A 16,575-nucleotide genomic window follows, 5' to 3' on the forward strand; every position below is an offset into this window, starting at 1 on the left:
AAAAAAAAAAAAAAAAGGGGGGTAATAATTAAAATCCCTTCTACTTCCTTTTACAAATTTTCCTTTATTATATAAAAATTTGGAAAAAAACCCACAACAGTACTATACTACTACTATTCTATATCAGTTTCATGTTTGTTTTCACTTGAATTGAAGATATTATACTTCCAGTTCTTTTAGTCAGAGAGAATAAAGGAACTTTAAGTAACAGATCAGTTGTGAAAAGGCACTGGAGGAACCAACCAAGAATTAAAAAAGTAAAAGCTTTTCCTTTAAACAAATTTACAACTTAAAAAAAAAAAGGAAAAGGAAAAGTAGTTTGGAACTGATGGAGATACCTCACTTCAACATGATGGCTTAAAAATTAAAGGTTTGGAGTTTTAGTTTTATTGTCATACTTCAAAATCTGAATGCCAATGTACTCATAGGGATAATTACAAATAAATTAATATTTTGAAATCACTGAAATCAAATGTTTTGGTTTGAAAAATGGATTCACATTTTCCAAAAGTAATACAACATTTTAGCTTTTGGTTGCTGTTCATGGAAAATATTTCCAAACATTTCAGTAATGCTGATGGAAGAAAATCCTCAACTTTTTGCTCAAACTTAATACAACTTTTTTACCAACAAACATCACACACACGGAGGAGATGAAGGACACTGCTCATCCAAGAACAGGAGGTCTCCAGCCACTTTACTAGACAGATTTTCCCACCAGTACATGACACTTTCTGTTGCAGTTCCTTATGAACAGCTTAACAGAGGAGACTAACTGGACCTGTCTGGTCTCTTCAGAATCCTCACAGGTCCTGGGCAAAGCTGTTTACCCTATTTTACTCATGTGGCAGCTGGGAATTTTGCAATTCTTTTCATTTAACCTCTATTGGCTCTGACATGATTCATGCACTAGGGCTACAAGGAAAAAATACAGAAATTATACATAATATATTCAGCTTGAAGAGTTTCAAAAAACATCAGCTCTCTCTGTAGTTGGAGAGCAGAAAAAAGAGAGAAGTGTGACTAACTCTTCCTGAATATATAGAAGATGCGAACCAGAAAAAAAGCTGTGTTACTGTGGCTGGAGAGTTCATGTATCTGTGATTCACAGCATTACAGGGCCCATTTGGTATGCAAAAAGAGAGGATGATGAAAGGAATAGTTAGTCATGGAGAAAAAGCTAGACAGAACACACAAAGATGCTAACCCCTGGGAAAGGGAGCATATTCAAGTGTGATCCACAGTCTGGGAAAGGGAATACAGTCTTTTTTTCTTTATTTTCCTAAAATACCTTCTTACTTTGGTTGGTAGAGTACTTGAAGGAGTGTCCTTCATCCCACCCTTGAAAGAGTACCATGAAGTTCAGTGCACTGCTCAAGTCTACCTCTGCCTAGGTGGATGGTTCATTATTCTTCAAGCTTTTGTTAAAACCAGACGGCCAAATTCTCTTATGACCATGGTTTTTAGTCCTCTCCCTTTAGAAAGTATTATTTAAGGCAGGCAAAAGACGAAAAAAGGACATGCCAGCTGTGCTGCTGGAGCACATGCATGCAATTGCTGAAATCACCCCTCTTGAAATGCTTGCAGATAGACAGTGTTTCTGTTAAACTTTCACCTCCCTGAAAACAGTCATATTCAAAGTAGGGATGAAGGAGAATGATTTGCCTTAGGGATCCCCTTGTCGACTCATGTGATTGCTGTTGAAAATGGTCTGGATCTAAAAGACCACAAGGGTGTTTGATGTTCTTCATATATATCCTTCAGCAAAAGAACTGGGAGAACAGTCAGTGCTCCTGTGTGTTTGCATTTTCAATAACACACATGAAACAAGCTGTGCCCTGCCAGATTGGAACAAGCTCTATCCTGCCTTGATGTACCCATGCTGTGTCTCTTCTACTGGTGTGTGTGAAGAGGGTGGGCAGGAATGGGGAGAAATAACATTCATAGGGAAGAAATAGGACTGGGGCCAGGGGAAGAAAATAAGAGGAAGATAAATGGAGTGAAGGAAATTACTTGGTGGGCAGAAATAAAAAAAAAAATAGGGAGGGAAAAGGCAACTGGGACAAAAAAGCTCAAAAGACACAGGTGAAGAAGCAGGCAGGCATAAAGAAAGAGATAAAAAAGGGAAAAAAAATGTAAAATGCATAGAATATAAAGACAAAATTAAATTAACCATCTTACCAAAAAGGAGCTGATGAGTAACGTGAGGAAAAATCAGATTGGTAAGATGGCAGAAACAAACCTAAAAGGAAACATGGAAGACAGTACACAAACTGGATTTAACAATGTTCATGGGACAGGCCTTCCAACAATTATTTGTTATGCTGTTTCCCTGTGGTCACTGATAGGGGTGACATCTAGTCAGGTCTCTCAGCAGCAAGGGCAAATAATGAGGAGAAAAGTACACAACTCTCACTGCCAATCCGGAGTCTCCTGAGTGGGAGAAGTATTCCATAGAAAAGTCTGTGGTAAAGCTGAGAACTGAACCTCAGTTTTCTCTCTCCTTTAAGACAAGGCAGTCCTCCGCCTTTCTTTCTCTGCTATGCTTGAAGGATGAATCCTTGCTCTGCTACTATCTCTCCAGTCAGGACACTAGCCCAACCAGCATCTAGGAATAATGGACAAGAGTATGGCAAACAAGTCTGCTGCCAGCAGAGAATACAGTCCCCCTTTCTCCAATAGCTACTCCAGATTGTTTTGCTGCCTTCCTGCAAGGTTAGGACTACCAGCCAATTTGGGAACAAACACCCAAGTTATAAAATTAATTACAGCAACTCAAAGTAAGGGAAAAAGGAGTAGATAATTTTTAGAATTATTTCCCATTCACATAAGCATCAAAAATGATAGATGGTGTCACTGGAGAACTGCAGCACCAGTGGAACACTGTCCTATCACAATGTTTACCAAGTGTGTCTTTACCTCATCCATTAAAGCTCTTAAATAGTGCTCTGAATAACAAGGTATCTCTGAGGGCCCATGGTGTAGGCAATTTCTGTGTATGGTATCCTGCAACAGTCCTCCAGGGCTGCTGAACCACTCGCTCATGCTGTAGGCACACACACAAACACGCAAGTAATCTCACTGATTTTTGCAGCACTATTTATGGCAATAACAAACTATTCATCTGAGTAGGGGATTATTGTCAGTCAGGCCAAAAAAAAAAATAAAAAATACCCAGGAGCATCTTCTTCCACCTGAACAAAAAAAAAAAGGTTTGGAGCCAAATTCACACCCTGCTCTGGGTCCCACCTGTGTGCCTGTGTGCTCAGAAGACAGGCACTGCTGCTGCCCCCGAGTGATTCAGAACATCCATGTGGGAACAATCAGGCAAAATCAGTCTGTCATCCTTTGTGGCCCTTCTTACACCAATAATGTTGAAATATAAAGGGCACAAATGCTGCAGGTAAATCTAACTGGAGTATTATTATTTTTTATGTCAGACAGGTCATGTTTTTGGTCAACCATAATTTTCCTAACTGAAACATTACTGGTTCCTTTAAAACATGGGCTAATAATGATGAATCAAAGCTAGAGATGATCCTAAATTAAAGAGGCACAGTACAAGACCTTGCTATAATCAAGGAAACTGCTGTTATCTAGAGACACAGAACAGTTGCAATTAATTTTGCATGCCTCACTTTAGCCCAAAGACATACTAATAATATTCCCCTTAGCCACCTTGCTTGATGCCATTCAGCACATGCCCATCAGAAACAATGAATACACACATCAACTGAAGAGTAAGGGTAATTTCCTGTGGTTGTTTTACAAGCAAGAGATTAAACTACGACTACTCCACAGAGTTTAAACAATGGCTTGTAGTAAAACTGATGCCCTAATATGTAATCAGAAGTTTGACATGCCTAATGCAGCATTCATATGTAAAATGTCTGCAGTGGAAACAGCCCAGCCCTCTAATTTCAGTCTTTGTTCCAAAACGAAACCTTGGGCCTGTGAACACATCCTGAGATCCCTATCAAAGGATGGAGACAAAATTTCTCCATGGAATTAATGCAGACCTCAGACTGCCTCTGTGCAAGCAGAAGCTCTCTGGAGCCCATGAGAAGACAGGATCTGCTTGAGCCTGTTAGTAAGCATATAATTGCCACGCATGACTGCAAGGGGAAATTTTCAAATTTATCTCAGTTACCCTGCCATTCCTCCCCTAAATGAACCACTCTACACAGTTCCTGTATGATGCCAGAGATATTTACCGCATCATTTGATGTCTTCCTAATGTTAGAAGTATCCGATAGACATCCAGCCACAGATTTTCTAAATGAAAGCAGTCACACAGAATTTGCCCATGTATTTTAACCCATTTTACTAGATTAAAAACCCCAGGTGGTCACAGCTTGGATCTCAATAAGCTCTCGGGGAAGCATAGAGGGTGACACAGACACGAGCTGGGGCTCCAGCACTGGCAGTAAAATGCCAGGCTGATGTGTGAGGGTGCAAGGACCAGATGGGTGGGGGCAGGGATGGGCAAGATGAGACAGCCTGGGGCTGGGAGGCAGATGGGGGAAGCTAGAGCAGAGCTGTGAGGGAGGCTAAGGGCAGGAACTGGGATGTCAGGAGCATTGCAGGACAAGGCGGAGGCCAGAGGCAGAGGGAAAAGAGAACAGTGTGGTAGGAGCTGCAGGCCAGTGGGCAGAGCTCAGAGCTGCCAGGGAGAAAGGAGCAGCAGGCAGCATGGCCCGGCGCAGCTGTGAGGCAGCTGGGCAAGAAGGGCTCGCTGCCCCTCCAGAGCCAAGTCAGCATCCCCATGCTCAGCAGTCAGGCAGCTAGCAGCCACAGGCATCTGCCTGAGCACATCTGAGGGCAGGAGCAGGGCCCCTGTGTATGCATCCACTTGAGGAGGATGTCTGTTAGCATCCACCCAAGCCATTTTAAAACATCCCAGTTACTGAGAGTCTCTCTGATAAGGCAGTGATGAGTCCAGGCGCTGCATCACTACCATCACTCCAGCACAGCAATCAGAAAGCGAGACTCTCAAAGACCCGAATAAAAAACTATGTTCAGAACCTTATAAATTATTTGTATCTTTGACTCAAGGCTTCAAACTTTGTTCAAGCCTGAAAGATATTAAGCAACTGAGCAACTGCTTGAGAATCACCATTCATTTAAAAAGAAAAAGAAAAGGCAACAAAACCCCACTACATTTAGTATTCAGTAAGAACTCTCTCAGAGTTTCATCTGCACAGGCTTACTACAGATCACTGAACACCAAAAAGGGATCGATACCTGCTTTGTAAGTCGTTTAGGTGCAATTCGCCTACATAATGGGTGGCTGATGAGACAGTGATGATCCTAGCGTTGTGACTGTGCGTTCCTGATTGCTTCAGCACATCCAACAGGAGGTTAGTCAACAGGAAGTGTCCCAAGTAGTTCAAGCCGAAGTGCTCCTCAAACCCATCCTCCGTCTTCCTTTCAGGGACCAGCATCACCCCAGCTGGAAGGAAAAGTAGAGGAAAAACTATTGATTTATTTCAGAGGAGCAGCAAGCTAGATGGAGCACAATCTCCTGCTGCAGAGTGTAAACACCTCATTTAGAGCAACGAGTGACCAGTGATGGTAAGAGAAGTGTAGACACCGATTTCTGACAAGAAAAATGTCAAACCCTTCATTTCAGTTCCTTTATCCTGGTAATATCTAGACCGACTTTCTCTCTCCCTCCCTGCAAGACTGTGAGGGTAAATGAGTTAATTTGTAAAAAGTGTTTTGAAGACATTAAAAGCTGAATTAACCCATTGCTGTCATGCCAGAATGCAATATTGGAGATCTACAAAAATAATCAATCCATCTGCAAGAGGTGGGAGCTTGATGATCCCAAGAGCATTCCCTCCACCAAAGAGCTCAGAACAGTGGAGACAAGACCAGTCTAAGCAGCAGATCTGCTCTCCCAGACACCTTTCTCCTGAGTCCTGGCTGGAGTTTAAAGATCTGGTGAGTCTGCATCTGAAATCTTCAACTTCTATCTCACTGGAGTGGGTGAGAAAAGATGTAGTAAAGTTACCCAATATATCTTAATTACTGTGCTTACAAGCAGCTGCATATTGAAATTAGGTTTTCAATGCTTATTTTGGCAATATTTTTGCATAAATATCTACAAACTACAATTTTCAAACACAGTGTCTAAAATAAGTATCCACATCCCTAACATGCAATGTTGATTTCAGCATCTTGAAGAGAATTCTGAGCTCATGCATAAATTATATCATGTACTGAGGCTGTGTGGGGGAATAGCTATCCTGCGCAATTATAGCATAGATTTGAATACTATAAATTCTTCTTATTTAATTAAAATTTAATCACTGTACAAGTGGACATGACCTTTGTAATTTAAATGCAGATGGACACGGTTCATGGAGAATACTGTTGTAGGATGCTTGTCTTCTCTCTAAAACACATGAATATCATACAGCAGAAAGGCCACCTCTGCTCACAAGTCATGAGAGAGTGTCAGCTTAATCGTTGCCCTACTTCATGTGCCCACTATGAAGCCTTTAACATCCCATTTCTTGATGTCAGCCTGGTGATGGTACCTTAAATGAGCATTTTAAATTGTACATGCCGAGCTTCTACACCACTCCTTTGGGGGTCCTGCCACCCAACAGTCCTGCTTTGTTGCTGCTGCTTGAACAAAAGAGGAGATATTTTCAGGGTCTTCGAAGTATGGCAAACACCTACAGCAATTCAGCTATGGCTTCCTACTGCTTCATGGAGCAACTGGAGAAGGAGCTTGAGGGGAAGAAACTTGAGAAGACCTTTTGGCTAAGAAACCAAAAGGTTGGGGTGTAACACAGCAATTTAAGACTGGACATAAAAGATGCTGACTGCTGGCACAACAAAGGAAATACAACACGAATTACATGATGAGGCTCTACAAAAGTTCTGATTAGAATCTCACTCTGTCATTATAGTCACTTTTCCAGAACCCTCTGAATGACAGAAAAACACAGCTGGCAGATGTGGTTTCTCTGTGTGTCAAATCTCAACTTTAACAATGGGAAGACACAAATTAGAGGGCATTTGGTGGGGTGTCACTGTATTCTCCTTCTTCAGCCGCACTTAGTCTGACGGATGGGGCAACTGCTCACAGAGTTGAAAATAGGGTTCCATTTCTTCTGTAAACTGCACATAATCACACTTGGAACCATGGCCAGGACTGAGAACTGGTGTGAAGGTTATGGACAGATGCAAACGTGTGACAAGCCCAGTTGCGACTTTTTCTTGTTTTCTGGGAAGAAGAAAAGGGTGGGAATGGCAACAAACCCCAAGCTCCCAGACCAAGTCTCAGCCTGCTAGAGTGCAAGTTTTAGCAAAGACAGAACTCAGCATGAGCTGTTGGAGGACAGATGGGAACATTGCTGCATCTCAGAGCACGAGGGCTGATACAAGGAAAAGATTTGCATATTTCTGAGGCCCATCCTGCCCTCCAAAGGTCTGACATTTGGAAAAGGCAGAAGGAAACAGTTTGCCAGAGGTCTGTTTGCAGCAACACTGGTAAAATACAAGCCCAAGAAAAGGCAGCCAACATAAAACAGCCCTGGCATAACAAGGCTGCGCTGAACCCCAAATGCTTCTTCTGCTGCTGCAGGGCTTGCTATAGGACCCCTCCATCAGACACACTTCTGTTGGCTGAGTCAGATAGAGGGATGGAGGAATTTGTCCTGAGAGAAGTGTGCTAGACAGCTGCTACAACCGTTCAGCTTTGCGTCATGACCAGCAGGCAAACACGGGGAGGCTGTCATTGCTCACATTAGCCCCGAGGATGCCTGTGCCACAGCAACTTCCCCCCCCACCCCCAACCTCCAGAGAGGCACAGGATTTCAAGAACACTTAGAAGCTTTGACCTCCACCCTAATTAGTCTCCACCATCTGCACTGCACATCCTGGAAGAAAACACACACCTGAGCTCAGGTTAGGAGACAGAAAAAATTTTCACTCATGCAATGCACAACTTCTAAGATGCACACTCCCCAAAATTATTTTACTCATTCTTCAGAAGTGCCCTCTGAGTAAGAAATTGTGATCAAGTGTTTGAGCAGTCACAATCATCTCTGCTTGCATTTGATGCTACTACAATTCCCTTTTTGTCTTCAATAGCTGGTCAAGTAATAATAAGCCAGAACACCTTTGGAAGATTTTTTTTTTCTTTTTTGTTAAAGGTTCTCATCTTTGAGGTGGTTTATATTAAGGCTGTCAAAAAAATCTTGCCCTGCTGTCTGATGGCAGTTTCTCATATTCGAGGAGAAGCCATTTTAATTCACTGCAAGTGAGCATACAAAGGAATACTCAACAGGCAACTGAACTTGGATGCTTCCCTGACAAAAGGAAAAACCTTGTAAGTGTAGCAGCAAGCTCTCTTTTTTAAATTATTAACTACCTAACATTCAGTAGATACTAAAAGTGGCATGCTATTGATTTTCTCTTGTCCAGAAACATCATCAGCTTTACTTAAGGGCCCCAAATGGTAACTCAAAGAATGAAAGCTGCTTCTATTTTTAATTCTTTGAATTAATCCAATACTATCTGAAACATTAGCAAACCCCTTATCTCTTCATTGTAAACTAAGAACAATTCTTCTGGTATGGAATCCATACAACTCAGTACCTTTATGATTTTAATTATCAATAGTCAGCCTCATCATTTTTTTGGAGTGCATGTGAAATTTGATGTGGCAACACACAAATCATTAATGTTAAACACTTCAGTTTTGATACAAGGATTTTATACTTTTTTCCCCTCTGATTTAGCTGGATTGCCTCCAGAAGATTTATTTTTAAAATGTCACTGATATCAGCATGGCATTAGAAAATGAATTAATAAGTAAGTTGAACATGAGCTTTTACTTTGCAATTGATTAGCTGTTACTGAAATATTCCAGCAAAAGACTGACAGAATGTGCAGAGAACACTGCCTAAACGATGCATGGATGTATGCTTTTGCAGGAGTAGAAATAAATTAGAATAAGGAAAATATTTTTTTGCCTAACTATGCTGAACAACTGGTCTTCTTATAGCTATAGTAATACACTCCAATGTGCTGCAGTTCTGCATTTATTGTAATATGTTCCAATTATGCACATTTTTAATTAGCTTTAGTGAATAAAAAAGATTCTATCCTGTTTTGCTCCTATGACTAGGCAAAAGTTGTATTTTTCACTCAAGGAGAATATACCTCCAGAGAACTGTCTTTGTAAACAGGCATTTAAAATTATTTTCTATTAAAGTTTCTAATGAAACTCTTGGTTTCTGATCCATCAATCAAATACTGGGTCATTTCAAGAGCGAAATGGATCTGATAGTGCACACAACATAACCAAAAAGTTTATGATAGTTGTAAACATTACAGGCCAGGCATACCACATTTTTATTGAATTATACAGGAGAATTTTTACTATTCCTGCTCGTACTACAGACAATGGCAAACATTGCTGTAACTCCCTACCTCCCACTGCAAAGACATCCTTCATATGTTTTAAGAGCTGTAAAAATACAAATATTTCACTCATCTGAATTTATTTACAGTGAGCTACATGGAGGTTTTTAAAGTCAGTTCTCTCAAACTCACTAGAAAAGAAAGATTTAAAATCTCTTTTTCACATGCAGACCAAAATGTCTTCCTTCCCAGCCAAGCTCACAGAAGAGGGTGTGGAGGCAGATCCCCCTCACACAACTCCTTTTATCCCCAGACACCAAAGGCTGAGCAGACAATGCAACAGGTCAGCCATGTAACACCTTCACAGCAGGAGGTGAGCCTATATAATCACATTCATCCACTTCTTGCTATTTACAGGGAAGAGATATATACTGTATTAAAAATATTCTCCAGGGGAAAAAATAACAGAGACGGTACTTCCAGTAAAAGCACAAAGCCTTTTCTCCATACAGGCTTTGTACCGGTTTAGCTGATGCATTTAGCAGCCTTTTCCATTCCATGAGTGCAGTCACACAAGGCAACCCACCTTACTTAACTGAATGTCAAACCCACTCTGTTCTGCACACCCATACACCGAAACAACTATGGGTGTACCAACATACAAAATAGCGCAGCCCACTTCTCTCCTGAACAGGTGAACCCTGCAGCTTCCCTGGCTAAGCTGACTATCCCAGATTGCTTTATTCATCTGGGCTATGCAATCCCAGAATACGCCCGCGCTGTGGGTCTCTCCTGGCTAGTGAGCAACATGAAGGTGCAATGCCTTGTTAGAAGAATTGCCCCCAATTATTACAAGTGCTTGCTGGAGACACAACTGTACCCACATGACTTTTTTTTACAAGTACATCTCATCTGGGTTGCAGAGCAGTGAATTTACAGCACTGCTGTGACATGCTGCTTGCTAAGCCACATCCCTAACCCATAGTCCAGTGCTATGGGTTATGTCATATGCCTATTGGCATCCCATAAAAGTGTTCTGAGTCTAGACAGGACCATACACAAAGATTAGACTAACAGTATATAAAAGCTGAAAAGGTAAAAATCCCAACAGTTTAGAAGAAAACCATAAAAATGCAGATGAAGCTTGGTATAGCTCTCCAGTGGTATGGTCCTACTTCTTGTCTCCTCAGAGAGAGTTCTTCCTCTTTTGAGCTCTTTATATGTATATACGTATATATACAATTTTCTAAAGCAAAATGGGAGAAAAATGAAGCAAAGCAAGAATTTTTACCCCATGGCCTAACAATGACACATAGATGACACAGACATTTCACACCAGTGCATTTGACCCTTGAGGAGATGCAAAGACACCTGCTGTCAGCCTATCCAGTATCAGTGCCAGGACAATGTCATGCGCATGGACTTTTCCTTGAGGGTACTAGGCACTGTGAAAACAGGTTTGATAAATAGAAAGGACCCAGAGTGGGTCTGTGGAGGAGAGGATTTCAGTTTCCAGAGCATTCAGTCTTTTCTGTCTCATCCCAAGCCATCTCCTCTACAAGAGTCTGACTGAGCCTCTGCTCCAGCACTGAAGAAGTTCCCACTAGCTCCCACCATCTGCTCCCTTGCAAGAGGCTCTACACCACCCATTTTCTTTTCTGCACAGTGGCTTCCTGAGAGCTTTCCCAACTCCCTTTGCAAGGAAAATGAACAGCCCTGATCATTTTGGCTTCCCAGCCAAAGCTCTGGGCTGTGCTCCTCTCCTTGCTTACCCCCGCCCCCAATCCAATGATCTGATGCTGATCTTATCAAGGAACTGCATGTGTTTGGGAAGGAGGGGAGAGGTTCTGCCCCAGACACGCATATCAGCTTCATCTGCCTCTCTAAACAGTAAGTTCTTTGTCCCTAATTTTCTTACCCAGTCACTCTAGCATCTTTGTGTCTCAATCACAAGATTACTTTGCACCCTGCAGGCACCTGCCTGTCACACGCCTGGCTCACTCTCCCCTCATTCCCGAGGCTGGTTTCCTTATGAAATCATGATCCCTGGCTCTGAGGCTCCTACCAGCTTCTCTATCCTCCCTTCAGGATCAATCAGTTGTGACTAAGTTACAAGTTTCTTTCTAAGGGTTATGTGGAAATCGATGACCAAGCAGAAGAGAGGTTTCAATCACATCCACACCAGGAGGGGTAATTCTCATCTCTGTGGAACATCAGTAAACTTGCAAGTAAGAGATCAGCCAAGAACTGTGAAAAAAGCATTCAATCAGTGCTCAACAGAGACTCAAGTCCTCAAGATAAGGACTCAATCCTTGAGCATTATGTGGTGTCTCAGCATTTCCAAACTCTGACTGAGACATCTCCTACAGTTCAGACACACCTAATGCCTCTCTTCATCCTCCCTACCCACCCCAGCTCTGCTCCACTACTTACTTTCTTATCAATTTTCTGATATTTAATAAGAATATTTGCTACATTCATAGTTTAATTCTGTTTAAAAGACTTTTTACCAGCAAATTCAAATGTTTCGCCATCACGGTTTCCATCATCCTAATGGTTCCCAACTAACAGTCACGTTCACTATCCCTCCAATCAACTCTTCACAGTCTACTCTTCATGGGACAGAAACTTTTCATAGGGATCATGGAGGACTGAAGCCACCAGTCTGGACTGTGGAGAGACTGGAGGAGCCTGAAGTGAGACGCAGTGCCCATCTCCACCCCAGCTCAGAGGCAGAGCCACAAGGAGCAGGTGGGACACTGGTGCCCAGTGCAGGTGCATTTGACTGCACAAAGTACCTCCTACCATGACTCAGGGTTGTGATTCCGGCAGAAAGAACTGCTCAGTCTCGATTTGGGACATGCCTGCTATAGGAAAATTTTCACTGAATAAAACATAAAAGGTGGTTTACAAACTGCAGTGCTTAACAGGCTTCTGACTTGACCTATCATGGAAATATTCCATGGGTGGCAAAAGGTGCAGCTGCCACTGACACAAAGGCAGCATTTTGCCTGCATTCTTTTCCAAACTGTGATAACACCAGAGCCTTTATAAATAAACTTGCCATCATTTTTGACATTAAAAAAAATCCTAAGATGTTTGTCTTATCACTGCCAGAAACATATAAACTGTTTTATCTGGCATTACAAAGAAAAATAAATCAGCCTAAGGCAAAAACTCTTAGCCCAAACATTAAAAGTTTGGCTAAGTAGTGAGGAACTGAAAATTAAATAATATCTACTGCTAGTGCTCCCAGACCCACCTATAATGCCCACAAGGGAGAATTGGACTGTATTAACTGTGTCAAAAAAGATAAAGCAATGTGTCTTTCCAGCAAGGCAAGCTCTTAGTTTCTCAGCAGATTAAAGAAAAAGAAAAAAAGGAGACAATCCACATTCAAGGACTGTGAGAACAACAACCAAATCTTGGTAGGTTCAGAACATCACTGAACAGGCTGTAATGCCTCCTTAAGAACAGATCCACTTTCTGAATCAATGTCATGCTGCTACACGGTGAACACAGAAAGCTCAGGCCAGTTCCTTGGAAAATGTGTCAGTTAAAAAAAGAAAATACTATCCATAACTGAGGTTCGATTTTACACTAAAATAAATCACAGCATTCATAATTGGGTCTGGTTAAAAAAAACAAACAAACAACCCATTGTTTCCTAAAAACATGCTCAGCAACTATTTGATTATTTAAGTTGGCACAATGATGAGTTATCCCACTCACAATCAGAAAATAAGACAGTCAGTCACAGCTTTCTAATTCAACAGAAGTAAAATATTTTGGTTTGTAATTTGTATAAAAAATATTTTTACCTAAAAGCTATGAAAGGATTAGGTAAAAAACCCATGGTTTACTCCTGCCTTTCAGAAATGCCAGCGGTAAGTGTTCCACACACTTCAGTAGAACCAGTTGGGTTTCCTAATCCATCAGTAGCTGAATTTTGTATCTGTCTTCCACTGATAAAGCATTCACATTCAGGACATAAAAGCAAATGGGTCAAGAACCTGCAGTTTGTGGAGCCTGAGATATTTCCCTTTTCAGAAAATGTTTGATATCACAGACAAAGAAAAAGCTTTGGAAATAATCAGAAACACAAAGATAGTTTCCAATAAAAGTCAGGATTTTCTCGAATTAAATCCTCACTGTTTGAAAGCCACAAGTAGTCTAAAGTTACTCTTCTAACTTATTAGTTCTTCTAATAAAAATTAAACCTTTTATAAGAAATCTGATATCTCTATATAGGATTGTAGTGGGTTTCTGTGACTTGGTTTTGGCAGTGAGGGGGGCCACAGGGGTGTCTTCTGTTAGAAGCTGCTAGAAGATCCCCTGTCAGGTGGGGCCAAGCCAATCAAGAGTGACAGTAACACCTCTGTGACAACATATTTAGGAACAGGAAGCCATTGTGCAGAGAGAATTCCAGCCAGGGAAGAGCAGAGTGAGAACATGGGAACAACAATGCACACACCAAGGTCAGTGCAGAAGGAGGGGCAGGAGGTGCTCCAGACGCCGGAGCTGAGGTCCTGCAGCCCATGGTGCAGCCCATGGTGGGGCAGCCGTGCCCCTACAGCCCATGGAGGACCATCGGGATGCAGAGACCCACCTGGGGCCCATGGAGGAGCCCATGCTGGAGCAGCTGAAGGAGGCTGTGACCCCATGAGAGGCCCAAGATGAAGCAGGGTCCTGCTGGGGACCTGCAGCCCATGGAGAGGGAAGCCCGCGTTGGAGCAGGTTTTTCCTGGTAGGACATGTGGCCCCTGTGGGGGACCCACGCCAGTACAGCTCATTCATGAAGGACTGCACCCCATGGAGAAGTGACCCACGGGACAGCAGTTTGGAAAGAACTGTTGCCCAAGGGATGGACTTACTCCAGAGAGGTCCATCAAGGACTGTCTCCCATGGGAGGGACCTATCAGGAGTAGGGGAAGGACTCCTCTCCCTGAGCAGCAGCAGACACAACAACTGACCGTAACACTCATTCCCCATCCCCCTGCACCGCTGAGGGGGAAGAAGAGGGAGAACATGGAAGGAAGGAGGGGTAGGGGGAAGGTTTTTTTAAGATTATTTTACTTCTCACTCTTTGGCTCTTATCCTGTTAGTAATGAATTTAAGTAACATCCCCACTTTGAGTCTGTTTTGGCCATGAAGGTAGTCAGTAACTGACCTCTCCCAGCTACTACTTCATGAATCCTTAGGTTTTTTTTCCTCTCCTCTGACCAGTTGCAGAGGGAAAGTGAGAGAGTGGCTTTAGTGGGTACCTGGCATCCAGCCAGGGTCAACCCACTACAAGGATACTTATCATTCTGGCAGATAACAATGTTATTCAAGTACAGTAAAATCTCTGGCCGATGACTGCTGCTAAAAGTCCAGGTGCTAGGTAAATGTTGGCATTGCACAATCCTCAGCTGATCTGAACAAGTCAGATACTGTCAGCAGTATCATGATGCTCTGACATGTGCCCAGAGAAGTTACTTGCAGTACCAAGGGCACCTAATACCTGTGAAGAGCAGTGTATGATCAGCCAGCATCCTCATCTCTCTTATAAAGATTACCTCTTCCGGAAAATCGGAGAAAACGGCAGAAGTTCAAAGACTGAACTTCTTTAAAAGTATGGCTCTGAGAGTTTCTCCTCATTTTAGAACATGTTAATGCTGCATGTGACTATCCTCATGCATCTTCTAGGTTTTCCCATTATCCATGGAAGGTCCATTTAAAGCCAATCTTTCCACCAGCTCAAACTACCTTTTCCAGCTCAAACCATCTCTGAAAGTCCCAGCTCTCTCCCATGATGTCTGGTACTTATCATCCATTATATACAGGTAAAGGACCACTAGCTCTTCTGCTAGTCCTCTCTTTCTCCTGTCCCTCTATACCTTTCCCATCACAGCTTTGCTTAGGTATCGCTCTAATTTGTCTCTAAGGAAGGATAAAGATGCAACATGATGTTGTAAGTAAGACACTGGAAGAAGATTAATAGGATACCATATCCTGAGTTCACCACAGCCTTCCTGTGTGGCTGGAGGAGAAGCATTAATTTTGATGAAATCCAAGTTTCAACTGCAACCCTCCACACTAACTTTCCCTCAAGGCCTTCCCCAGTGAATTTCCACATCTCTGAGGTTTCTCTCATCTTCATTGTAACAGTCAGTGCAGGCTACAGCTGCTACAGAGAAGGGAGCTGACTCTTATCTAGTCCAGTGGGACAGGACCTTTTCATAGATCCCACTGTGATAATTTCAAGCAATTTAACTTTTATTAAATCCAACTCATCAGTAAGACCTGTGAGTAGGTAAGTCTCAATAAAACTGTTTGCATCTGATATATGTCCTTGTTCCCAGCCCTCAAACCTCACACTTCCTCTGAAGATCTGATCCTGCAAATACTCAAACACAAGAATAGTTTAATATATGATCAACCATGACAGCATCCACAGGACTATTCAGAGGGCTCCCAGTAAAGGATTAAGGCTGATCTGCACATGGATGAATTGTGTGCAGGTAACACAAAATATATATATATATATACATATATTTCACATAGTTATTGAAACAGCTTTCATTGTGCCCTCAGAACTACAGAGGGAAGCTTATAGAAACTTATTCATTCTATCAAAAGACTGATAATTTCTCAGATGATCCACAAAGTACAAAATATGATTGTCTGAAATACCCAGCAGTTCAGAAATACTGATCTTAAATTGTCTTAGATAGGCTTAAACCTAAAATATTATAACTGTAATCTGTCTTCAATAAGCTAATGATAGCCTGAAAACTTTCAGCTGGTATTTCGTTGTTAATGAGTTAGACTGTGCATGTGTGGTATCTGTAGATATTCTGGTATCACTAAATATGTAGTGATTTTGGAGTTAGCCCTCTTGGTCTTAAGACAATTAAGTATTGTAAACAGCATATAAGCAAAACATAAACTATAAAGTGCTGAGAAACATTTGTATCGCACAGAGAAAATGACTGGCTTCAAGTTTGGTAAAAGCCTCTCTGGCATGGAACAGTAATTATTGCCCATGGAATTTTACAAAGTGTTTTACTATCTGTCCCTTTTGCAACCACAGAGGAGAGCAGACTTTCTAATGCATTTTAACAGCAATGTCATTTTTCTGAATGTATTAAATAATTACACTAGTGTACATGCTGTAATTTGCTGAATACTTTTCAGATGTAAAAAGAC

General features: G+C 41.9%; 1 protein-coding gene across 2 annotated transcripts in view; it reads right to left on the reverse strand.

The window, feature by feature from the left end:
* DHRSX (dehydrogenase/reductase X-linked) overlaps nucleotides 1-16,575 on the reverse strand; it is a 206,842-nt gene that overhangs the window by 42,824 nt on the left and 147,443 nt on the right. For both annotated transcript variants that reach the window (XM_027891383.1, XM_027891382.1), the window contains one exon: nucleotides 5,245-5,452. In XM_027891383.1, coding sequence (XP_027747184.1) covers nucleotides 5,245-5,452 — 208 coding nt within the window. The remainder of the gene's footprint in view (nucleotides 1-5,244; nucleotides 5,453-16,575) is intronic.

This window comes from Empidonax traillii, unplaced genomic scaffold (assembly GCF_003031625.1).
Source record: "Empidonax traillii isolate 1590-97213 ecotype Southwest subspecies unplaced genomic scaffold, ASM303162v1 scaffold320:size708019, whole genome shotgun sequence".
Taxonomy (NCBI): Eukaryota; Metazoa; Chordata; class Aves; order Passeriformes; family Tyrannidae; genus Empidonax; species Empidonax traillii.